Source organism: Brassica napus, chromosome A5 (genome assembly GCF_020379485.1).
Source record: "Brassica napus cultivar Da-Ae chromosome A5, Da-Ae, whole genome shotgun sequence".
Taxonomy (NCBI): Eukaryota; Viridiplantae; Streptophyta; class Magnoliopsida; order Brassicales; family Brassicaceae; genus Brassica; species Brassica napus.
Genome location: NC_063438.1, coordinates 15,067,358 through 15,089,747, shown reverse-complemented (window position 1 = coordinate 15,089,747; position 22,390 = coordinate 15,067,358). Strand labels below are relative to the sequence as shown.

Sequence of the window (22,390 nt, the reverse complement as noted above, 5' to 3'; positions counted from 1 at the left end):
GGTGTGTGGTCTATGTTCCGATAGCTCCGCCACAAAGAACAAAAATGGGCCCACAAAGGAGATTGGGAATATATGTGGGTTATACGTCACCAAGTATAATAAGATATCTGGAACCAGTAACTGGTGATATGTTTACGGCAAGGTTTGCCGATTGCCACTTTAATGAGGATGAATTTCCAGCATTAGGGGGAGGAATTAGAGAAATTCCTAAAGAGATTACTTGGTGTACACCGTCGTTGTTACACCTTGATCCCCCTACGAATCAAAGAGAACTGGAAGTTCAGAAAATTGTGCATTTGCATAATTTGGCAAACCAGTTACCAGATGCGTTCACAGATACAAGAAGGGTGACGAAGTCATGTATACCCGCTGAAAATGTTCCATCAAGAGTTGATGTTCCTAAAGAACAAACTGATGGTAATAAAATGAATGAACCTAGGGTTCAGTTAAAGAGGGGGAGGCCAGCGGGTTCTAAAGATAAAAATCCCCGAAAGAAAAAGAAATTGGATGAACAAAGTAAGGTTCTAGAAGAACCTGATACTGAAAAATGTCTGAAAGAAGACATAGATAAAGATGGTCCAGATGACGAGAAGGGAACAGAAAAGTATGAGATTTCCATCAACTACGCCCGAGATGAAAAGATATGGATCAGAAATAAGATAAAAGATGTTGATGGAATGTTCTCCTTTTCTGTGTCCAAAGAGATCGATCATGAAAATGATGATCCCGATCCAAGGTCCATTTTAGAATGTCAAAAAAGACATGATTGGGAGGAGTGGAAGAAGGCCATTCAAATTGAATTACTCTCCCTGAATAAAAGAAATGTCTTTGGACCTATAGTCATAACGCCTGAGAATATAAATCCTGTTGGGTATAAGTGGGTATTCGTGAGAAAAGTAAATGAGAAAAATGAAGTAACACGATATAAAGCCCGATTAGTTGCCCAAGGTTTTTCTCAGAGACCGGGAATTGATTTTGAGGAAACGTATTCCCCGGTAATGGATGCAATTACGTTTAGATTTTTGATGAGCCTAACGGCGTCTAAAAATCTTGAAATGCATCTCATGGACGTTGTGACTGCATATTTGTATGGATCGTTGGATAACGATATATATATATGAAACTCCCTGAGGGATTGAAAATGCCAGGGGCATTGAAAGAAAAATCCAGGGAGATTTGTTCGGTCAAGTTACAGCGATCACTTTACGGATTAAAGCAATCCGGACGCATGTGGTACAATCGCTTAAGTGAATATCTTTTGAGTAAAGGATATGTTAATAATGCGATATGTCCATGTGTTTTTATAAAGAAATCGTCATCTGGCTTTGTGATCATTGCTGTATATGTAGATGACCTGAACATAATTGGAACTCAAAAGGAGGCTGATGATGCTCGAACTCATATGAAAGAGGAGTTTGAAATGAAAGATCTCGGCAAGACAAAGTTTTGTCTTGGGCTCCAGATAGAGCATCTCCGAGAAGGAATATTTGTGCATCAATCAAACCATACGAAAAGGTTATTGAAACGCTTTCGTATGGACAAAGCAACTCCTTTGAGTACTCCAATGATTGGTAGAACTCTCAATGTTGAGAGTGATCCTTTTAGGCCCTGCGAAGATAGCAAGAACATATTAGGTCCAGAAGTACCTTATATGAGTGCTATCGGTGGGCTGTTATATCTTGCAAACTGTACCAGACCAGATATAGCTTTTGCTACTAATCTACTGGCGAGATATAGTTCTGCTCCTACTCGCAGACATTGGGACGGAATAAAGCATTTATTTCGTTACCTCCAAGGTACAGTTGATTTAGGGTTAATGTATTTTAGAAAACCCGAGTTTGGTATAGTTGGTTTTGCAGATGCGGGATACTTATCAGATCCTCATAAGGCTCGATCGCAAACCGGTTATGTTTTTACCATTGGTGGAACCGCGATCTCTTGGCGGTCCCAGAAACAAACTCTGGTTACGACATCTTCGAATCATGCTGAAACTATTGCACTTCACGAAGCATGTCGAGAATGTGTGTGGCTTCGGTCAATGAGTCACCACATACAAGAATCAAGCGGAATAGTCAACGAGAAAGAGCCAACGAAAATATTTGAAGATAATTCGGCTTGTGTTGCTCAACTCAAGGAAGGCTACATTAAGAACGACAGAACAAAGCACATCCCTCCAAGATTTTTCTCGTACATAAAAGAGCTCGAGAAAAATAAAGAAGTGGACATTGAGTATGTGCGGTCATGCGACAATCCAGCTGACTTGTTCACAAAAGCTCTTCCGACTACAACGTTCCGAAAACACGTCTATAGTATCGGAATGCGGCATTTGCGTGACCTGTGACAAAAAAGCTAGATCCACTATTCTCAGGGGGAGATTACGGGCAGTGTACTCTTTTTCCCTTGTCATGGTTTTTGTCCCAATGGGTTTTTCTATGATTAGGTTTTTAACGAGGCACTACGTAATACAAGATGGATAATCAAAGGGGAGTGTTAGAAGATAAAGATCAAAACAAGATGATTATCCATCCTGAACACTTGTCTCATTCTTGGAGATTATGTATTAGTCAATCATCCAGATGTCATTCTAATAGTTTTGTCTTATCTTTAATGTTCATAAAATCACCGACTTGTATCAACTATAAATAGGAGTGATGACACTTTGTGATAGACAATCTGAAATAAAAAGAAAAGACATTGGTTTTTCACTCTCTCTCACTCGTACAACACAAACACACCACCATATATAAATAATAAATATAACTCCTAAGTTATATTATACAACAATCCCCGACTAATCTCTGATATTTTAACTCGTTAGGGGATAAGATCGATCGCCCGATTGAAGTCTAGCAATATGAGTTTTACATTACCAAATACTTAATGGGCTGAACAATTTATAGGCCCATTAAAGATCATTAATGGGCTGAGTGACCAAATACATGTAACCGGAGAATCATCCTCTTCTTTTTTTTTTCCGTTAACAATTTTGCTGAGTGAGGAAAGGTTTAGGGTTCAAAGAAGAAAAAAAATGGAGAGGAATCGTCTGAGTTCGTCTGCCGGTATGGAGGTTCCAGTCGCAGGCGGCGGAAGTGTTGTCAAATGGGTCGATATATCAGTCTCTGCTCCTCCTTGTACGGAGGACAATGGATGTGTTCTCCTTCCATCGTCGGAAGAAGACTACGCTTCGAGCTGTGTAATTGGCGAACCTCCGATCTCTTTCGTTTGGAGAATCAACAAAACGAGCTCAAACGTTCTCGAGCTTCTTCAGCTCTCTTCTGAATCTGGGTTTCCTTTAACTGGGCTTCGCTTCGTCTTCGCTCATACCCTCTCCCCTTTCGCTTTTCTTTTCGCCGACGAGGTAGATTGAAACCCTCTTCTCTTCTCCACTTTTAGTTTATGTTGAAATTGAAGTTAGGGAATTGAATTGCAGGGTAATGATAGTGGTCGTCTCGTCTTCTTTCTTTACGCTCTCACGCCCTCTGGTGTTGTCTACCTCCTTAAACTCGATAATACTTCAGCCTATAAGTCCGGCTCAGTCTTCCCGCTTGACCATCTGACCCACTTGGATGTTCGACCTTACTTGAACGAAACTCATGCTACTAGTGTGGCTGCATCGCCTGGGTTCCTTTTCCTTGGGAGGTCTGATGGCTGTGTCTATTGCTTCCAACCTCAGAGACCACCAGGTGGATTAACTCTGCCATGACTTAGTATCTCCTTTTTTCTTTTTGTTCTCTTATCATTTGCCTCATCAGGTTTCCACCAGGAGCTACGTGATGATACAGGACTTGGTCGTCTTTGGGGTTTTGTAAGGCACGTATTGTAGTACCGTTATTATAAAACAATTGTCTTGACTTTTATGGAGTGATATCTTTCGATGTTCATCATCATCTATATTTAATGCGTAATGTAGGGGGACAGTTGTTGCAGCTGTGCAAGATTTGTTTATATCAGAAGTTTATGGAAGATATTTTATATGCGTGCTTCATGCTGATGGGGCGTTACGTGTCTGGGACATTTTTACCTGTAGCAGGGTTTTGTGTCAGAGTATAGCTGCTAAAAACGTTGAGGGTAATATCTGTTACTTCCGTCAGTGACCATTAATTTATTTCGTTTGATTAACTTTTATTCATGCTTCTTTCACTAGGGGTTATGTGTCTGAGGTTATGGTTGGGCAAAGCTGATTACGATTCTGGCATCATTCCTTTAGCTCTCTTGTATAGAAATACTATGGTAAGCTGTTACTACACGCATTTCAACGAATGACTGGAGTTGTGTAATTCATTTTCTATTGCATTCTCTGAAGTGATAACCATTTCCCAATTTTTGAAGGATGTCAACGTGGTGGACGTGATCACTGTATATGGCCTGCACTTTAGTTCTGGGGAGGGGATAGCCTTGTCTCTGGATTCTGGACTACAGAATATTTCACTGGAAGGGGTATGTATTTTGGTTGTGACACATGCTATGCTATGCTATGCTATTCTGTTTTTCTTTAGCTCATAACTATGTTTTCCCTGATTCCTGAATTTCGCAGGGGGAATTGTGTGATGTCAGATTTACATCCGACAAGATCTGGACTCTGAAGGCTGATGAATTGACATCTCACATGTTGTACCACAAATCTAGCACCATGTAAGTTCGGGAACACTTAAGTTTCTGCTGATTTGGTTGAATCTTTATACTCCATGTAAAAATTGCATTATACTGATGTTTTAGGAGGTTATGTACATATGTGCACGTCTTTTTTTCTCTCGTCCTCTTCTGTTGGAACCTTTACTATTTGGAAACATTGATTCAACATATATATAGTAGTCGAATTTTTGTGTTACAATTCCTGGTGATGGAGTCCTTTTGAAAAAAGTGTAGAACTCTAGGCGAAACCCTTCCCAGAGGTTTCATTTCTGAGATTTGTTACTCTGGTGTATCTTTATAGTAGTGGTTGGCTGTGCTATTTACTACTTCCGACATTCTTGTGTTCACTGCTTTGATGTTTGTTTCTTGATGGTGGATAATGGTCTACTCTAAATTGTTTTCCTTGACCCAGGGAAGCACGGTCTTACACTTTACAAGAGGAATACATTTCTGAGCAGTTATTTCTGAGTGCTAGGAGCTCTTCGCATGACCTTCTTTTGACTTCACATTCACTATTTTCATCCGCGAAGGTCTTTATTCTAAAACATAGCTTTCATTTTGTTGGAAAAAATTATATACTCAATCTGCTTCCCCGTTTATGCATTTTATGCTGTATGAGTCCATCTTAACCTTTTATTGCACTTTGCAGGATCAAATTATGGGATTCATTTCATCAATCTTCGTACGTAGGCTTCTTTGTCCTGGAATTTATCACAATGTTGCCTTGCGTCTGACTTTACGGGACCACAACAAACACTGGACTGATTCTGAATTTCAATCCTTAAGTCTTGATGAGCTTAAAAGCGAGATTCTTTTACTAGTTGAGCAAGAGGTTTGTTTTGTTGCACAGTTCTATAGTATCTTATAGATACAATGCATTTGACTGATCGTTGGTATTATTCTGGGTCATACAAGCTGAAATATGCCTCTGCTTATGTCAGGTTACTGGTGAGACTTCTATTTCAGTTTTTCACTGGTGGGAAAACTTTTGTTCGTGCTATCTTGATCACTGGTGCAACAATAATGAACCTTGCACGTTGCTGGTTCAGTCAGATGTTATTGGTTTAGTTAGAAACAATTCTGTATCACTGTTCTCTAGATTAGAGAACGTTGAGCACAGCCTTGGAGGTATGTTCTTGATCTATTATCTAGGACCATAGTTTCCTTGTATTGCTTATAATCACTTATTTAATACGGTGTCTGTCTGTTGATAGGATCTTCCTCCGAACACAGCGGCCTGACAAGCTTAGGCTTGGGGATGTCTATCAATGAACATGAGATTCTGTCGGAGGTACTAAGATGTACTTTGAAGATCAATAAGCAGTGGGGTGCTGCTCCTTATGCCATGTATTATGAATCGGTTACTGGAAGGCCAGTTATCTCATCTGAGGAAATTGTTCCTCGCTTAGTTAACATCCTTGAGTCGGGATATGCGATGTCCATAGGTCAGCGTACTTGGTCGGATCTTGGTACTGATAGAGCATGGGAAAAAGAGCTGGAAGCTCAAAAAAATCTTAGGACATTTTCCATTGAAATGTTATTGTCTCTCTCTGCTCTATGTCAAAGGGCTGGATCTTGGGGAAAGGTTTTTACTATCATGGAGCACTATTTGCAGTATCTGGTCCCTAAGAAAGTTATGCATAACAATGTTGGCGAGACATTATCTGATATCTGTAGTTCTATCCTCGTTCAAGCGACTTCTCAGTTTGCACAGGTGATGTTTGAGTCTGCCTTTGACATCTTCCTACTCGTCAGCTATCTGCTTAACATCTCTGAGCAGGTCAGTTTACATTTCGATACTAATCTTACATACTCTACTTCTTGCAACTTTTTTATATATTTTAAACGCAGTCATACGTTCTTTTTCCTCTTTTTTCTTTGGCTTTTTATTTTGGCAGGTAAATATGTCACAGCAAGACATATGTAAGCTACGGCTTGAATTGCTTCCGATGATCCAAGATATCGTCTCAGAGTGGCTCATCGTTCTTTTCTTTGTTACCACGCCGGCTCAATTGACTTCAATGGATGATTTCAGCTCTAAGCTCTCATCTCTACAGATTGGTAGGTTTTTGTCCTTCGCAAATATTCCCCAAAGCTCATACCTATATCCAATATTTCTCACTGGACACAATCGTCTTATCATTGTAGATAGCAGCATTGACAAAAGATCATGGAACACAATGCTTGGGAAATGCGGTTTCTCATTGGCGTATATTCTTCTTTTCAGTGACCGAAGTTGCATTGTGGATAGCCGATTTAACTTAAGATATCTTCCAAGTTCACAAATCATTACAAGCTTGGTACAAAACTTTATCAGCTGGATTCGTTATAGTAAAACAGGAGAAGACGCTTCTTCTTTGCTAAGACGCTCAACTGAGCTTACTCTTAGGTTGATCAGGAATGGACAGGCTGATGCGGTTGAGGTAAACAACTATCTCTGTTTCCTTAGTGACAAAACGCTGTATTTAGCTAATTGCTAGTTAAAATTAACTGCTGATTCCTCTGTTTTGTTTTTTCGTATATTCTTAATTACCATTTTCAAGCGAATCCTCTTGGTTGTGGAGGCAAGTTTACGTGGGGAGAAAACATTTGGACATGCCCAAGATACCAACGGAGATTGGTGTCTTCTTCAACATCTCCGTGGTTGTTGCCTCCTTGATCAAGTACAACGTGGAGCATGCGGGATATCAAGAGAGAGGAAGATTAGTGATTCCATCCGCTGCTTCTTCAGGTGCTTATCATTTGGAGTCTCTTCACGGATAATTTTGTAGCCTGTTCATGTTTAAATTGTATATCGTGCCAATACATAATTTGTGGGTTTTATCCTAATCTCATAGAAGACAAGCTCGTTATTTTTTTGCCAACGTCTCTGGTTCATTTAATTACTAATATTTTCACTTCAAGAACATTTGTCTTGGTATTTTTAACATACATCTCATGGTATCGACCCTGGTTACCGATGCAGAGCTTCATCAGGTGAAGGATCTTGGAAGGCTTTGCACAGTTTGGCTAAAGAAGCAGGATTTTCACATTCCACAATTGGTGAGCTCCTCAAGAAGTTTGTTCTTGCTCTGGTTCTTTGCCAGTTTTGTTTTTTCGAAAACTAGGCTTTGTGTCTTTCTGATTCCTTATCCCTTTTTTACCATCCATATGGTTGAAGCAGGTGCCAGTATTTCAGATGGTGAAAAGTCTTGTGCAACATGGAAACTTCATTACTATGAATGGGCTATGCAAATTTTTGAACGGTATAATATAAGTGAAGGAGCTTGTCAGTTTGCGTATGCAGCCCTTGAGCAAGTAGACGAGGCCATTAATTTCATGGAGAGTAGCGAGAACGTCCATCCACCTGTAACAGCCACTTACTGTAGAGGACGACTGTGGGCAAATGTTTTCAAGTTCACGTTAGATCTGAATCTCTTGAATGATGCTTACTGCGCTATTATTTCAAACCCTGATGAGGAAATTAAGCGCATCTGTTTGAGGCGCTTCATCATAGTTCTATTTGAATGTGGCAAAACCAAGGTAGAGGTCAAGAATGCTTATTTTCTTATTTTCCTTAATTATTTTTTCTGTGTTTGGAAAATAACGAGAACATTTGACTGGCCATCATCTCCATAATTGTTATAAATAGTGTAATTCATGTGCAATTTCTCTTTGCTGTTAGTACTTAGATGTAAGTTTGTTTGGAACTAAAAATGACTCTGCTAGTGTGGGTGCTATCTTAATGTTCAGCCCTCCACAAAGATGTTTGTACTACCATGACTTAGAAAGCAAATTCTTATAATATTTCTCTTTTTATTTCAGATCCTCAGTGAGGGACATTTGCCTTTCATCGGCTTATCGGATAAGATCACCCAAGAGCTCTTTTGGAAGGTATTTTGTGGGAAGCAGAGTCCGTTTGTTTCTGCACTTGTTTTATATTTACTATATTTTCTTCTGCGATTTGTAGGCTGGGAGGTCTGAGATAATGATAAAGCCAAATCCATACAAGCTGCTTTATGCTTACGAGATGAGACGACACAATTGGCGAATGGCGGCAAGTTACATGTATCAGTTTTCTGCTCGTCTGAGAAGTGAGGCAGCATCCACGGATTATAAACACAAGTCCCTAGTTTTGCAAGAGAGGCTAAATGGACTTTCTGCTGCTATAAATGCATTAAGTCTTGTGCATCCTGGGCATGCTTGGATTGATCCACTACCAGAAGAATCCATGCATTATCCAGCAAAAAAGGCTAAAAGAGTAGAAGAACAACAATGTTAGTCTTCTCAATCTCTAAACCCTTTGGCGTCATTTTGTTATATTGATGTATTATCCCATGGATAGCGACATTTGAATTACTTTTGCAGCAGTAAGGAGTAGTGACCAGCCAAAAGGGTATCAGAGTTGCATTGATATCGAGAAAATCCAAAACGAGTATGTTTTCACCACAGCAGAATATTTGCTTTCTCTGAAAAACTTTGAGTGGACATATTCAGGTAAGCTGTCTCTTATTTCCTCCATGGACTATTTTGAGTTTGCAGTATAGGGGCGGTTGGAACTTTAATTAATCCGTGCTTTAGAACTAGGGTATCTTCACCCTGAATGGGATGTGAGGAAATTAAGAGCTTGATGTACTACAACCGTTGAAAGGATTATATATTGGCAGTCTCCTTTATTTGGTTGTCGTTTTGTGCATCATTGATGTCTTTTATGCAATTTCCTTAAGGCATGATTTCAGAAGGATCTCATAGACACTGCTGACTGTTTCCAAGTAATCTTATACAATCATGTCTTATAAATATGCGTTGTTTTGTCTTCACTCCAGGGCTCGAAAAGCCACCACCGGACTTGGTTGACCTTCTTGTTCAGGCAGACTTGTATGACATGGCATTCACTGTTGTTTTAAAATTTTGGAGAGGCTCAGCTTTGAAAAGGTAAAATTTCTTGCTTTGTTTTTCTAGTGTCACATGCCTTGAGAATTACGTAGGTTCTTGAGAATTACATAGGTTTAATGAATACTGCTTATTCTCAGGGAGCTGGAAAAGATATTTGAGAATATGACAATTAGATGTTGCCCTGCTAAAGGAACGCTGTGGTCATCGTGAGTGAACCTTAGCTACTTGGTATTTCATTTGGTTACTTGTTGACTTGCCTGACTTATCCAAAAAAATGTACCTTTGTTCATTTTACAGAAATGATCTCAGGCCTAATCTCTTGCTAACATCTACGGAAGACGAAGTCACTCATTCGCCTGATAGAAGCCCTGCTGCTCAAAGCTCCAACTTGGCTGGTGACTGGGAAATTCTTGAGGTTTATCTTGTGAGTAATTTCTGAATTCTTGATTGGAGTTCACTTTTAGTTTTAATTGGTATCGAAGTATTTACTACTCTGGATTTTAGGAGTATTGATTAGCTTAGGGTATTGAAAGTTTTAATCGTTGTTTGGTTGTGAAATAATTTATGTGTATAAATGCAGAAGAGGTACAAAGACATACACGCTAGATTGCCAGTTACTGTTGCTTCAACTCTTCTTCAGGCAGATTCTTGTATCGAATTGCCTCTTTGGCTGGTTCACATGTTCAAGGTAAAATTGTCGATAATATTTGGGATATTTTAGTTGATTTTTTTATTTTGGTATATGATATAGTATACCTACATCTTTGATAAAGATAACTGGCATGCATGAAGAATGCTTCATCAGTAAGCTTTTGTTTCACTGTTAGTATGTCTGAGATACAGATTCTAGAGTAGATTTTATTTATGCGTTCCTGTTGCATGACTCTCTAATGTTGAAGATGTTTATAATCTCTCTGTACAATACTTGCTGTGCATTGTAATCTATAACTAGGTTGGTCGCTTTCATTTACACCATGGAAAGAAACAATCATAAGGAAGGTTGTTCTCTTCTGGTTTCATGCAAGTCTTGTTGACCAATTTCTTGTTTGTTCGACAGGACGGCAAGAAGGAGAAAGCTTTGGGAATGGGTGGGCAAGAAGCAAGTCCTGCTTCCTTGTTTCAGTTATATGTTGACTATGGGCGTCTTACAGAGGCCACTAATTTGCTATTGGAGTACATGGAATCATTTGCATCATCGGTGAGTTATATGATCTATGACTTTCAGCTGTAGAGAGACTATTGGATTATAAGTATCTCGCTATAGGATAGTTTTTTCTCCATAACGGGATATGTAGGTTCACTAGTGTTTCCAGCTTCTCAAGGTTAAAAACATCTAGTTGCTAGAGTCTTACGCCTGCACAAATCAATAAAACATATTGATGCAAATTTCACCCCTTTAAAAGCTCTCTTATGACTAAGCATGAGTTTTCACAAATGTATATTTTATTTGCTCTCTTGTGAAACAGAAACCAGCAGAGGTACTGAAAAGGAAAAAGGTATCAGGGGTTTGGTTTCCTTACACAACAGTGGAAAGACTATGGTGGGCGCTAGAGAAAACGATGAACTCAGGACGGATGTTGGAGCAGTGCCAGAAGCTTAAGGGACAACTCCAACAAGCGTTACTCAATCACTTAAAGCTGGTACATTTGCTAGTAACAATTATAGGGCTATGGGAAGTGAAAGTCATGTTGTGTGGTTTTTTATCAGTTTAATGAATGTTCTTTTTCGGGTTGGTTGGTGTTTGTTTTTGTTGCAGCTGAAGGTGGACTCGGATGATGCTGTGTCGTCTGCAACAGGCTGAAGAAAATCAAAGTTGAAATGGGAGGCCTCATGACTGATTTGTGTGAATCTGAAACTCGTATCTGTGTTTTCGGTTTTCTTAAGAGTACATTGTTATGGGTGGTTGCTGCTAGAGTACATTATCCTCAATTTTCATTACCAAAACTATATGATAAAAATCAAATTTGATAATCCGATCTGATCCGATAAGAATTGAGTCGAAATAATGCAATTGATCCGGTTCTCATAATTTTTAAAATTGTCTAAATGAATTCATATGTCAATTCCAGAATTCCAAATCAAATGGAACCAAGACAAGTCGATCTAAAACCGAAGTATTTTGTTGAAATCAAAGATTATATTGGAGAAAAGTTTTGCAGTCTTTTAAAGACGAAAAAGCAATCTCATGAATCTATAATATTCTTCATTTAATATTCTATGTGTTTCATAAGTGTTATTCTAACATTTTTTTTTGTTGCACAAAAACCATCACTTTACAATTTCAATGCAAATTATATTTACTTTCAGCTATAAATTAATTGCAAATTGCATTGATTTCATAAATAATTTTATTTATCTCAAATACTATTGGTCAGAGAAGTGTAATTAATAACAACTTACATATACTTCCGTCACTTTCTTAATATATGTGAAAAATGTCAAAGTAACACTTATTTAGAAACAAATGGAGTATATACTTTTAAAAAATGTAGCTAAAGTCAATTATGTTCTTATTTCATCTAATCAATCATGTGATTTCGTCTTATTTCTCTCTCGTCCCTCTTTTTCCCTCTCCTCTCATATTCGGCATGTTCTTTCTCTCTTCTCAGAGAAAAAATGTTTCGGATTTGTTTTACATTTAATTCAATTTGTACACAACACTACAATAAGCAATTTTTGATGAATTATAAGTGTACCTTCATACCCAGAACTACATTAAGCACTATATGTGTATCCAACACTACATTAAGCAGTACATGTTTCCCAATTGATTCATCAATTCGTATTCAACACTAATAATATAACTTGACACAACTATATTGGTACAGCTGGTATAACTTAGTATTAGATAAGCTGTAAAACCGTAAAACTTGGATAACTATATTGGTAAAACTGTAGAAGCAAAATGAAATAAAATTATGATCTTATATATTTCACGAAATTATATATTTTATTAGATGGTTAGATGAGAAATGATTATAGGAAACTGAATATAAGTAACACTACATGTGTACCCAACACTATATTAAGCACTATATGTTTCTCAATTGATTCAATTTGTACCCCGCACTTATGGTATAACTTTGTATAACTTGACACAACTATATTGGTACAGCTGGTATAACTTAGTATTGGTTGAACCGTAAAACCATAAAACTTGTACAACTTGATTAGTAAAACAACCGAAGAAAAATGCAATGAAATGAAATTATTCTATTACAAAACTTATATATTTTATAAAATTAAGTATTTTATATTTTTATTAGATGATTAGTAGGAATTGATTATAGGAAACTGAATATAAGTCTCTTGAGTACAGTAAAACAAAGAAAATACAAAAGTAAAACTCTGACTTTAAAATTTGTTTTTATTAAATTTCCGCCCAATTTTGCCTCCCATTTTATGAAGATCCCGAAGTCATGTCATTCTGTTGTCAAGTATAAAAACCATTTATTAGGATTTTCCCATTTCTACAATCCTTCCAATCCTCTCAACCCCCATTTTCCCTCATCTCATCTCTCTCTCTCTCTCTCTCTCTCTCTCTCTCTCTCTCTCTCTCTCTCTCTCTCTCTCTCTCTCTCTCTCTCTCTCTCTCTCTCTCTCTCTCTCTCTCTCTCTCTCTCTCTCTCTCTCTCTCTCTCTCTCTCTCTCTCTCTCTCTCTCTCTCTCTCTCTCTCTCTTTTCATAATGAGAAATCGGTCGGGTTCCTCTTCCAAAAGTGGTGGCTTGACAAGAGTCAAAACCCAGGGGGTCCCTATTAGGTGTTACTACGATTTGGGTGTGATCGAGCTTATTTTCAAATCCGATTCAAAACCTTACTGCCGATATTATTGATGTCGCCATGCGTCCAAAGGAAGATAAAACCATTCAGCTTTAGTTATTAGTGTTTCAAGTTGTCTAAACCGCCATTATTTTCTATATTTTGTAGCTTATGAACGACAATCATGTCTTCGACTGGGTCGATGATGCATTCAAGGATGAGATACAACAGTTGAACTATCAAGTTCATGTGCTAGAAGAAGAACTTTAACTTCTCAAAGCGACCATGAGAACTGAAGGAACCAATAATGGAAGGATACTTATAGGTTGTTGCGTAATCCATGTTGTCATAGCTCTAGGGATGTGGTTGTACAAGTTATTTGAACTTTTATCAAGTTAATGAAATTATAACTTATTGTACAGCTTTGAAGATACAAATATAAAGTTGTATGCTTGTTTGCAAATATACACGTATTATTCTAATAATTGTGAATATAACCCGATTTAATTATAACATGGTTCGATGAGAAATTACTGTAGAAAACTCCACATGGAAACCCCAAAAACTCTCATCACTCAGGTTCAAAGAAAAATTGGTGTTCCTCATACAACTTTGATAGGAAAACACATAGAAGTTCATGATATACATTTTAATGTTTTGTGTTTTATGGTTGTATAACTGAGTGAAACTGGTAAAAATAAAAATAAAACAAAATTGAAATGGAGATAAAATTCTAAACTTGTTTGCTTGTTTACAAGTATGTATGCACGTATAATTCTAATAATTTTAAAAATATTTGTGATTTAAATTCAAAACAATAATTATATTAAAAATTGTGATATATGTTTGATTGTTTACAAGTTATTACCTTATACTTTAATGGCTTTTCTCTTAAGTATTGGCCTTTTGATAGTATAAAACGTATATATTTCATGAAATGAACTATATTATTACATGGTTAGATGATAAATGATTGTATAAAGCTGAATATAAGTGGTATGACCATAAAATAATTCTCTTGAATCCAATACAACTAAGAAAAAAGAAAAAAAAAATTGGAAAGTGAAACTTTAGAGATATTTTTAAACTGCAAACTTAGTAAAACTTCTACAACAAAAAATGTCTAGGAGGGAACTGAAAATTTTGAATTGGTGTCCCAAAAAAACACCATAAGTTAGACTCTCTCGCACCTCTCTGTTTTCTTCAGTTCATTTCATTTACTTTTCTCTCTTGAGGGTTCTCTCTCCATCTCTCTATCCTCTCACATCACGAAGTGAGATCTAAATATTTGCGTCATGGATCTATGGGAGGAGAAAAAGAACAAGAGAGAGAAGATGAAGGAATACTTCGACATTGTCCATGTAAGGAACAAGTCATTGACGAGGTCCCTCTAAAACCAAAGTATCCAACAGATTTTGATACTTTCCTGGGAGTATATACTTCATATGCAAGGACTTTGAGGTAATCTGACTAACTTTGATTCATTTTAGATTTTGTTCCATTAGAGCGGATATAACAAAATTCTGAGTTTTACTTGCAGAACGACGGCCTCCACTTTCGTCAACCATGGGTTTTCGATGTTCAAGAAGAGGTTCAACGATTAAAGAAGCGTATGAATAAGATGGCTGATGAGATTGCAGAGCTTAAGAGCTTATGTCCTATGGTCCATGAGTTTCGATGTATGAATTTCTATTCTATGTTTTTTTGTTGTTAAGACTTGTCTTTGGTTAACTAGTTTAAATGTTATCGTTTAAGATTGATCTATGGTTAACTTGTTTTCGGATGTTAGCTGTTTGATTCGTTAACCAAAGTACTTCTCAGTTTTACTACTTCTTACAATTGAAAATTGGACAAAGTATTTCTAAATTTTACAAAATATTACAAATAAATTATAAATTTATAAATAAACTAGTTCAGCTAAATGGTTTGGTTGAACTAGAATATAATTAATTATAAATTCATCAACGAACTGGTCCAGTTAAATGGTTTAGTCGAATTTATCGCTCAATTTTATTAGAATATAAATTTACATTTGATTTGGTTTGGTTCAGATTGTACCCGAACCCAAAAATATCAAGCTCTTACATCCCATTTTCATATCTTGGTATACGATTCAGATGCGTTTTGGTTTTTTCGGTTGGAGTTACGGTCGGAGCTTCTTTTGGGTAAAAATGCCCAGGTCTATCTCAGAACCAAATGAAAGAACAAACAAATACAAATCCATAAACTACTAAAACTCAATTCCAAACCGAAACGATACCAAATTGAGCCTAACAGAAGAAAATCTAAAGCGAAGAAAGAAGAGGGAGAGGGAGAAGTGAGGATCAAAGAATGGAGACGTTGAAATCGCTAATACCTGAGCATCTTCTACAAACAGTGAAGAGCAGCAGCAGCAGCGTCGACGATCTCCTCTCCTCTTCTTCGTCTCTGCTCCGTTTCCTTCTGGGTCTTCCCCAATTTCATCAAGTAAAGTCCTCTAAACCCCCCCTAACTCTTCTCTCTGCTTCTTCCTTCTCAAAGGTTCTTTGGTTTTGGGTTTTGAAGGCGGTGAGTGAGTTAGCGGATCCTGATCTGGGTTGCTGTGGGAAGAGCCAAGAGTCTTCTCTCGACTTGAAACGTCGCGGAAATCTCTGCTTCCGCAGCCGGAGCTTCGACGATGCTTTACGCTTCTACTCTAAAGCCTTACGTGTTGCTCGAGACAACACCTTACTCGCTTCTCTCTTTCTCAATAGAGCTAATGCCCTTCATGTAAGCTACCTCTCTTTTTCCCTAAGTTTGGTTCCATTCCATCACTCATTCATTCTCTTTTCTCATGTAGAATCTGGGGCTTCTTCAAGAGAGCTTGCGGGACTGCCATCGTGCTCTTCGTATTGATCCTTTTTACTCAAAGGTTTCAACTTGCTTCTTTTGTATTTTCAAAGGTTCCGGCTTTTGAAGTTTTCATTCATATTTGTTTCAGGCTTGGTTTAGGAGAGGCAAACTCAATACTCTTCTTGGAAACTATAAAGATGCGTTCCGGGACATCACAGTTTCTATCTCTCTCGAGTCATCACCTGCGGGGAAGAAGCAGCTGCAGAACGAACTTCTGGCTATTCCAGACTTTCAGAATAAGCAAACATCGGAGAACACACTCTGTTATGCTACTGCGGGTGAGGTTTTACATGACAGTTTTTAGCTATTCAGTGAGGGGTGTTGGATTATGACCTGTCTCTACTTTTGGTCTGTAGATCTACCCAACGTGCAAAGCGAAGTAAAGCTGCGTTGTGTATCCACAAAAGAGAAAGGCAGGGGCATGGTATCAGAATCTGATATTGAACAACCTTCTGTGATACATGTCGAAGAACCATTTTGTGTGGTATGAGCTGTGATTCACAATTATGCCCTTTTCAAACAATATTGTTTTATATTGTTTCATTCTTTAACAGGCACATTTTCTTATGTTACTCAACATGTTTCACTGGTGATGTCACTTCATTTATGCAGGTCATATCAAAAAGTTGTCGGGAAACACATTGCCACTTTTGCCTTAACGAATTGCCTGCTGACTCTGTTCCATGTCCATCATGCTCAGTACCTGTGTATTGCTCAGAGTCCTGCCAGATTCAATCAGGTGGAACGCTTTCAACAAATGAGATGGTCAAGAATTCGACTTTTCAGAACCTACCTGATGATATTGTGGAGCATATTAAAGGCGTTACATCAGCTGTAAGATATTATTCTGAGACTGAGTGTGTTCAAGAGCACCAGCATGAGTGTCGGGGAGCTAATTGGCCTGCTGTACTGCCATCTGATGCTGTTTTAGCTGGTCGAGTTATAATGAAGTTGATAAATCAAGGGGAAACACCTACGGATCTTTCCAACCTTCAGGAGAAATTAGTATGTCTCGACTGTAGAATTTTTCCCATCATTTTGCATCAGTCACAGACAATCTAATAAGGAGTGAATACCCTCTCTCTTATGCAGGATCTTTCCCATAGCTATTCTAAGATGAGTCCAGAGAGCAAGTTAGAGTTGCATCTACTTTCCATAGTATTGATTTGGTGCCTTAATAAATCTTGCTGCCCTGATCTTTCAGTCTGCGAAGCTTCTGTGTCACAGGTTGTCCTCTTCATCTCCCTCCCTAACAACTTTGCTCTCTGATAATTGTGCAGGCATCAACATATATGAGTTCAATGGATGCTAATGGCTTAGGCTTAGAATTTATACTTTCTTCCTTCTGTGATGTTTATTTTTCACTGCAATTTAGTAATTAACTGTGATTTAAATTGGTTTTTGATTATTTAGATTAAATCTATCCTCATTAACAAAAATGTTTACAGCCTGCAAAAGAGGCATTTGGTTTACTCGATGACTTGCTGTCATCATGATGCCTGAGCAACATTATGTTTTTTTCAATGGAAGTTTACTTATTGGGGTGGTGACCACTGTCTTGATTTTTCCTCCCTGTGCAGACTATTATACTGCTTTCACAAATCAAGGTGAACTCTATGGCAATTGTCCGGATGAAATCCAGCGGCGATTCTTTCAAGTGCATCCCAGCTGGGAACGTTTCAGCAAAAGAGCCGATTCAGAGTTTAGAGCAGGTTTGTCTTGGCAGAGGTACTGCATATGAGAGAATGTTATTTAATGCATCTCCCACTTGAAGGACCCATTTAGAGCTAGGTATCACCACTTACAAAGATGCAATCTAGAGTTAAAGAAAAGACTTTAATCTATCTATAACCTGGTTTTGTTATATTTGAACTGCTCTCTTATGAAGCTTTTTGAACGTCCACTTACTATTAGAGAACATGACACATTGGTCCTTGTTGAAGATCTCTATTTTTTAGACATCTAGCATCGCTATTTTATCCACAGATCAGAGTTGGTCAGGCTCTTTATAAAATCGGTAGCTTGTTCAATCATTCCTGCAAGCCGAACATCCATTTGTATTTCCTTTCACGTGGACTTGTTATGCGAACAACAGAGTTTGTTCCCGTGGGTTGCCCCCTAGAACTGTCATATGGTCCTGAGGTATTCTTGTGATCATCTTCTCTCTATTTGTCAGTCTGGTCGGCATCATATATCAGCTGTGTGCTTTGAAGTCCATACCTCTAAAAATTTTTTTGTGCATTACTATTCACAGGTCGGAAAATGGGATTGCAAAGATCGTATTAGATTTTTTGAAGAGGAGTATTTTTTTCATTGTCAGTGTTGTGGCTGTTCTCAAATGAACATATCGGACCTTGTTATTAATGGATATTGCTGTGTCAATACAAGCTGTACTGGCGTAGTCTTGGATAGTAGTGTGGCTGCATGCGAGTCCGAGAAGCTAAATCATTTTTTGGCTGCTCCAAAAAGTCTAGATCATCATTTTCTGGTAATCTGATACATAATAAGTCATTTCATTGGTGTTTAGCTCCCGTAGAGTCCATTTTAAGAAAATTCCCTGCTGATAATGTTCAATGGTCATTTTAACGTTTAACTGTTATTTATTGGAGGATATAAACAGTGTTTCTTGATACCAATTTAGTTTAGTTTGGTTTTTGCTGTGTTTCTTTCACAGGTGAGTGAAAAGGTGTATGCTGGTGTCAGTGAAGTAGCTTCAAGTTTGCTCATTAAACCTAGTGGTTCTCTTCATATAAAAGCAGATAAATGTTTGAAATGTGGATCTCGCTGTGAAGTGGAAAACTCTCATGCAGAGGTGAACAAAGCTTGGAATCACCTGAGAAGGTAGCAGGTTCTTACTTGAAGTTTCAAGCTAAATAATTAGTGTGAAGTTTCGCCCCTAACACATGGATCTCTCGAGACTGCAGGGTGGAAGAGTTGATGAATTCAGGACGTGCCAATATTTCTGTATTATCAGATTGTTTAAGGTCCATCGCTGTGCTCAGAACTTCCCTTCACATGTATAACAAAGACATTGCCGATGTAAGTCAAGTTCCTCTATTTATGCCCAATGGACTCGAAGCATTGCTACTCTATATTGCATATGCATATCTTCACGAAAAACAAGCACGATACACGTTTCACGTTTCTGTTTGTTCAGGCGGAGGATAAGGTTGCTCAGGCTTGCTATTTAGCTGGAGAAATGAAGGGTGCAAGGGAGCATTGTGAAGCGTCCATAAAGGTAAAAATCATAATATAGTTATTCTGCTTCGGTTTAGACCACAACATAAGTTAATGATTGACAATGGAGAGAATTCCCTTGAATCACCTTCAAATTTTCTTAATTCTCAGTAATCCTAACTGGTAGTTCTACTGCTAAGATCCAAGAAATTTACACTTGAATATCAACCCCGTGTATGGGTGAGATGTGAGATAGATTTTGGGTTTGGTGGCAGATTCTGAAGAGGCTGTATGGGGATGAACACGTTGTGATTGGAAATGAACTGGTGAAGCTTGCGTCGATTCAGCTTGCATCAGGTGATTCGAGTGGAGCCTGGGAGACTACAAAGAGATTGTCTCAGATATTCTCGAAGTATTACGGGTCACATGCTGAAACTCTTTTCTCTTACCTTTCATGTCTTAAGCTAGAAGCTGCCAAAGCCGTTAACTTGTGATCTTAAGTCTTAAGCCAGCACTTTGTGCTCTAATACCTTGGTTGCTACAAAAAGAGTAAATGTTGATTGGTAGTAGTGTCTTTTGTGTAGGCTTTTATAAGAAAATGTTGACTGCGTTATTTTTTTGCTGTAAATTGTTGGTGGCCACTAAAATTAAGAAAACAAAAAAGGAGCTGAAGTCAAACGTCCAGCCCTAAACCCCTTAAGCTTCACTTCAACCATCAGTTTCTGACGTTGTTTATTACACCTCAACTTTTGTTGTATATTCTTTGCAGTGCATGAATATAGGTAACTAATAATAATGCCAAGCTCTATCACTTCGTGCTTCTTTATTTGAGATCATTGAATGTACTAGGGGCATATCCCCTGTGCGAGCGCGGAGTCGGATACATGCATTGTGTAGTCTATGCGAACTTTTTTAGTCCATCCAAGAAACTGTGTTTCTTTTTCATTGGTTGTTCCTTTAGTTGTTGGCTTGTTCACCTCCTCCTTGAAACTACCAGTGTGTTCTAATTGATTTGGAGTTTGGGAAATTAGTGAATCCATCCATGGCGTACAGGTCACAGTGGACAACTTCGGAAATTAGAAAAAAACAATAAAGAAAAGTTATATTAATCAAGTTTTCAGTAGGACTATGAAATTCTATCAATTAAAAGAGTTTCAGTGATACGCGACACTGAATATAACGGTTTAAAGTGTAATGGTTCATCATCGAGAGATAAGAATTAAGCGACGAAGTGAGAGAACTTTAGGCCCTAGCTTAGAGACGGTGAAAAAGAATAGACGATGAGGAGGCGGTGAAAAAGAATAGACGATGAGGAGGCTTCTTTGGGTTTGTCTGACACATCAGCTTTACCTTATGTAGAAAGTGGGTGCGATATGCCGCGAGCAATTAAAATGACCCAACAACAATTAATTAATTTCACAGCCCTGTTTGGAAAACTCACCGCCGAGGGCCGTAAAATCGCCGGAAAAACGTAATTGAGGCACCACGGTGACGATTTAGACTGATTCGGTCCGAAAATCAGGATTCTTAAGAGAAAAAAAATTTACTCGTTTCATCCTATTCTTGAGTAGTATATATAAAGATTCATGATGTTTTCATGAAAATGACAAAAAACAAAGAAATTGATGTATAGCTCGTGAAAAATTATGAGCCGTTGGAGTCAATATTGCAGAAAACCTAAAAATCTAAAGAGGAAGACGAGTTGTAAAAGTCATAATTGCCTTTAATTAAACTTAATCATATAAACATGCAAAACACCCATGGTTTCTATTCGAACTCGGGTTGTTAGTTTATTTAAAGATGTGTAAACCGCTGCACTAAGTGATATTTAGTGTAATCTTTTACGAATGGATAATATATTAAAACAAAACATAAAGATGGGTTCCACCAAAATAAATGAAATGCTGAGGTGGACACCCTAAAGAGATAGCAAAAACTCGATCATTCACTACAAGAAAACACAAGTTTTACGAGGGCAGTTTTCCTCGCTAATTCGTCGTAAAAGCAGTGTTACGACGAATTAGCGAGGAAACCCGTTTCGTCGTTATATGTTTGTCGTAACGCATATATCCTCGCTAAATCGTCGTAAGTTAGCGAGGAAATAATTTCGTCGTAAAAGCGAAGGAGGATATTTCGTCGTAAAGACCACGTAAAGATTCCTCGTAAGGACGTCGCTAACATTCCTCGTAATTACCACGAAAATCTTTCCTCGTAAGACACACGTAAATAAATACTCGTAAAATTGACGTAAATACCTTGAAAACTTTCCACGTAAAGAAAACGTAAAAACCTTGATAGATTTCCAAACGTTTCCTCGTAAAAACCACGTTAATCTTCCACGTAAAGAAGCCGCAAAATTAGCTACGAATTTACTTCGTTTCATTATTTTATAGAAATATAAAAAATTATAATTATAAATATAATTTAAATTATTTAAATTATTAATGAAATTAAAATTCTAAAAAAATCAAAACCAAAATATTTTATATATAAATAAGTTTTGAATTCATAATACAAGAACCGAAATTAAAAAGAACTTGGGTGGTCGTTAATTAATCGCCTCGTAGAATTCATCACTCCTCGCCTGAACATCCGCCTCGGCATGTGAGTCGTCGGTCGGTGACTGGCCTGGGATAGGATTTTGTTGTCGCATGGTCCTCAACAAAGTCGCCCATTCCGGATTTGTGGCCGCTACAACGTCCAAGAAGCCCTCGAGTCCACCCATACGAGATCGCAGCTGAGTAGAATCTCTACGCAGCTGAGTAGACTCTCTACGCAGCTCTTCGGACTCCCTACGCAGCTGAGAGACTTCATCATCCCGTCGCTGAACATAAGACGATGTCGCTCTCGGAACATCGTTGACGGAACCAATCCCCAACGTCCGTCCCTTTTTTTTAGGGACAACCTTAAAAACAAAAAATAAATTTTGTTAGTAAAAATTTAAAGTTAAATTAAATGAATATTTAAAAAAATTAAAATTTTAGAAAATTTACCTCCTCGTAAAGCTTATCCACTTCAGGTGTGGATAAGGTGACGGGTAATCCATCGGTGGACTGTTGGGTCAGCTGGGTCTGG

At 37.9% G+C, this 22,390-nt stretch overlaps 2 protein-coding genes across 2 annotated transcripts; both read left to right on the top strand.

Moving 5' to 3' along the window:
- Positions 1-2,961: 2,961 nt before the first annotated feature.
- LOC106376945 (nuclear pore complex protein NUP160-like) lies at positions 2,962-11,478 on the top strand. Its single transcript, XM_013817087.3, has 26 exons — positions 2,962-3,358; positions 3,431-3,683; positions 3,753-3,810; positions 3,911-4,068; positions 4,145-4,230; positions 4,330-4,437; positions 4,535-4,632; positions 5,045-5,162; positions 5,282-5,464; positions 5,574-5,760; positions 5,847-6,412; positions 6,531-6,693; positions 6,781-7,055; positions 7,176-7,363; positions 7,598-7,674; positions 7,796-8,154; positions 8,437-8,505; positions 8,582-8,888; positions 8,980-9,108; positions 9,438-9,546; positions 9,645-9,713; positions 9,805-9,931; positions 10,088-10,195; positions 10,565-10,705; positions 10,974-11,147; positions 11,264-11,478. The coding sequence occupies exons 1-26, from the start codon at positions 3,029-3,031 to the stop codon at positions 11,306-11,308; spliced, it is 4,485 nt and encodes a 1,494-aa protein (XP_013672541.1). The 5' UTR covers positions 2,962-3,028; the 3' UTR covers positions 11,309-11,478.
- A 3,929-nt stretch (positions 11,479-15,407) lies between these two features.
- Positions 15,408-19,928, top strand: LOC111214270 (SET and MYND domain-containing protein 4-like). Its single transcript, XM_022716825.2, has 14 exons — positions 15,408-15,733; positions 15,812-16,015; positions 16,086-16,157; positions 16,227-16,416; positions 16,495-16,622; positions 16,751-17,143; positions 17,231-17,365; positions 17,719-17,850; positions 18,125-18,280; positions 18,393-18,626; positions 18,813-18,979; positions 19,063-19,177; positions 19,296-19,376; positions 19,591-19,928. Exons 1-14 carry the CDS (start codon positions 15,599-15,601, stop codon positions 19,807-19,809), a joined length of 2,361 nt encoding a protein of 786 aa, XP_022572546.1. The 5' UTR covers positions 15,408-15,598; the 3' UTR covers positions 19,810-19,928.
- The last annotated feature ends 2,462 nt before the right edge of the window (positions 19,929-22,390 follow it).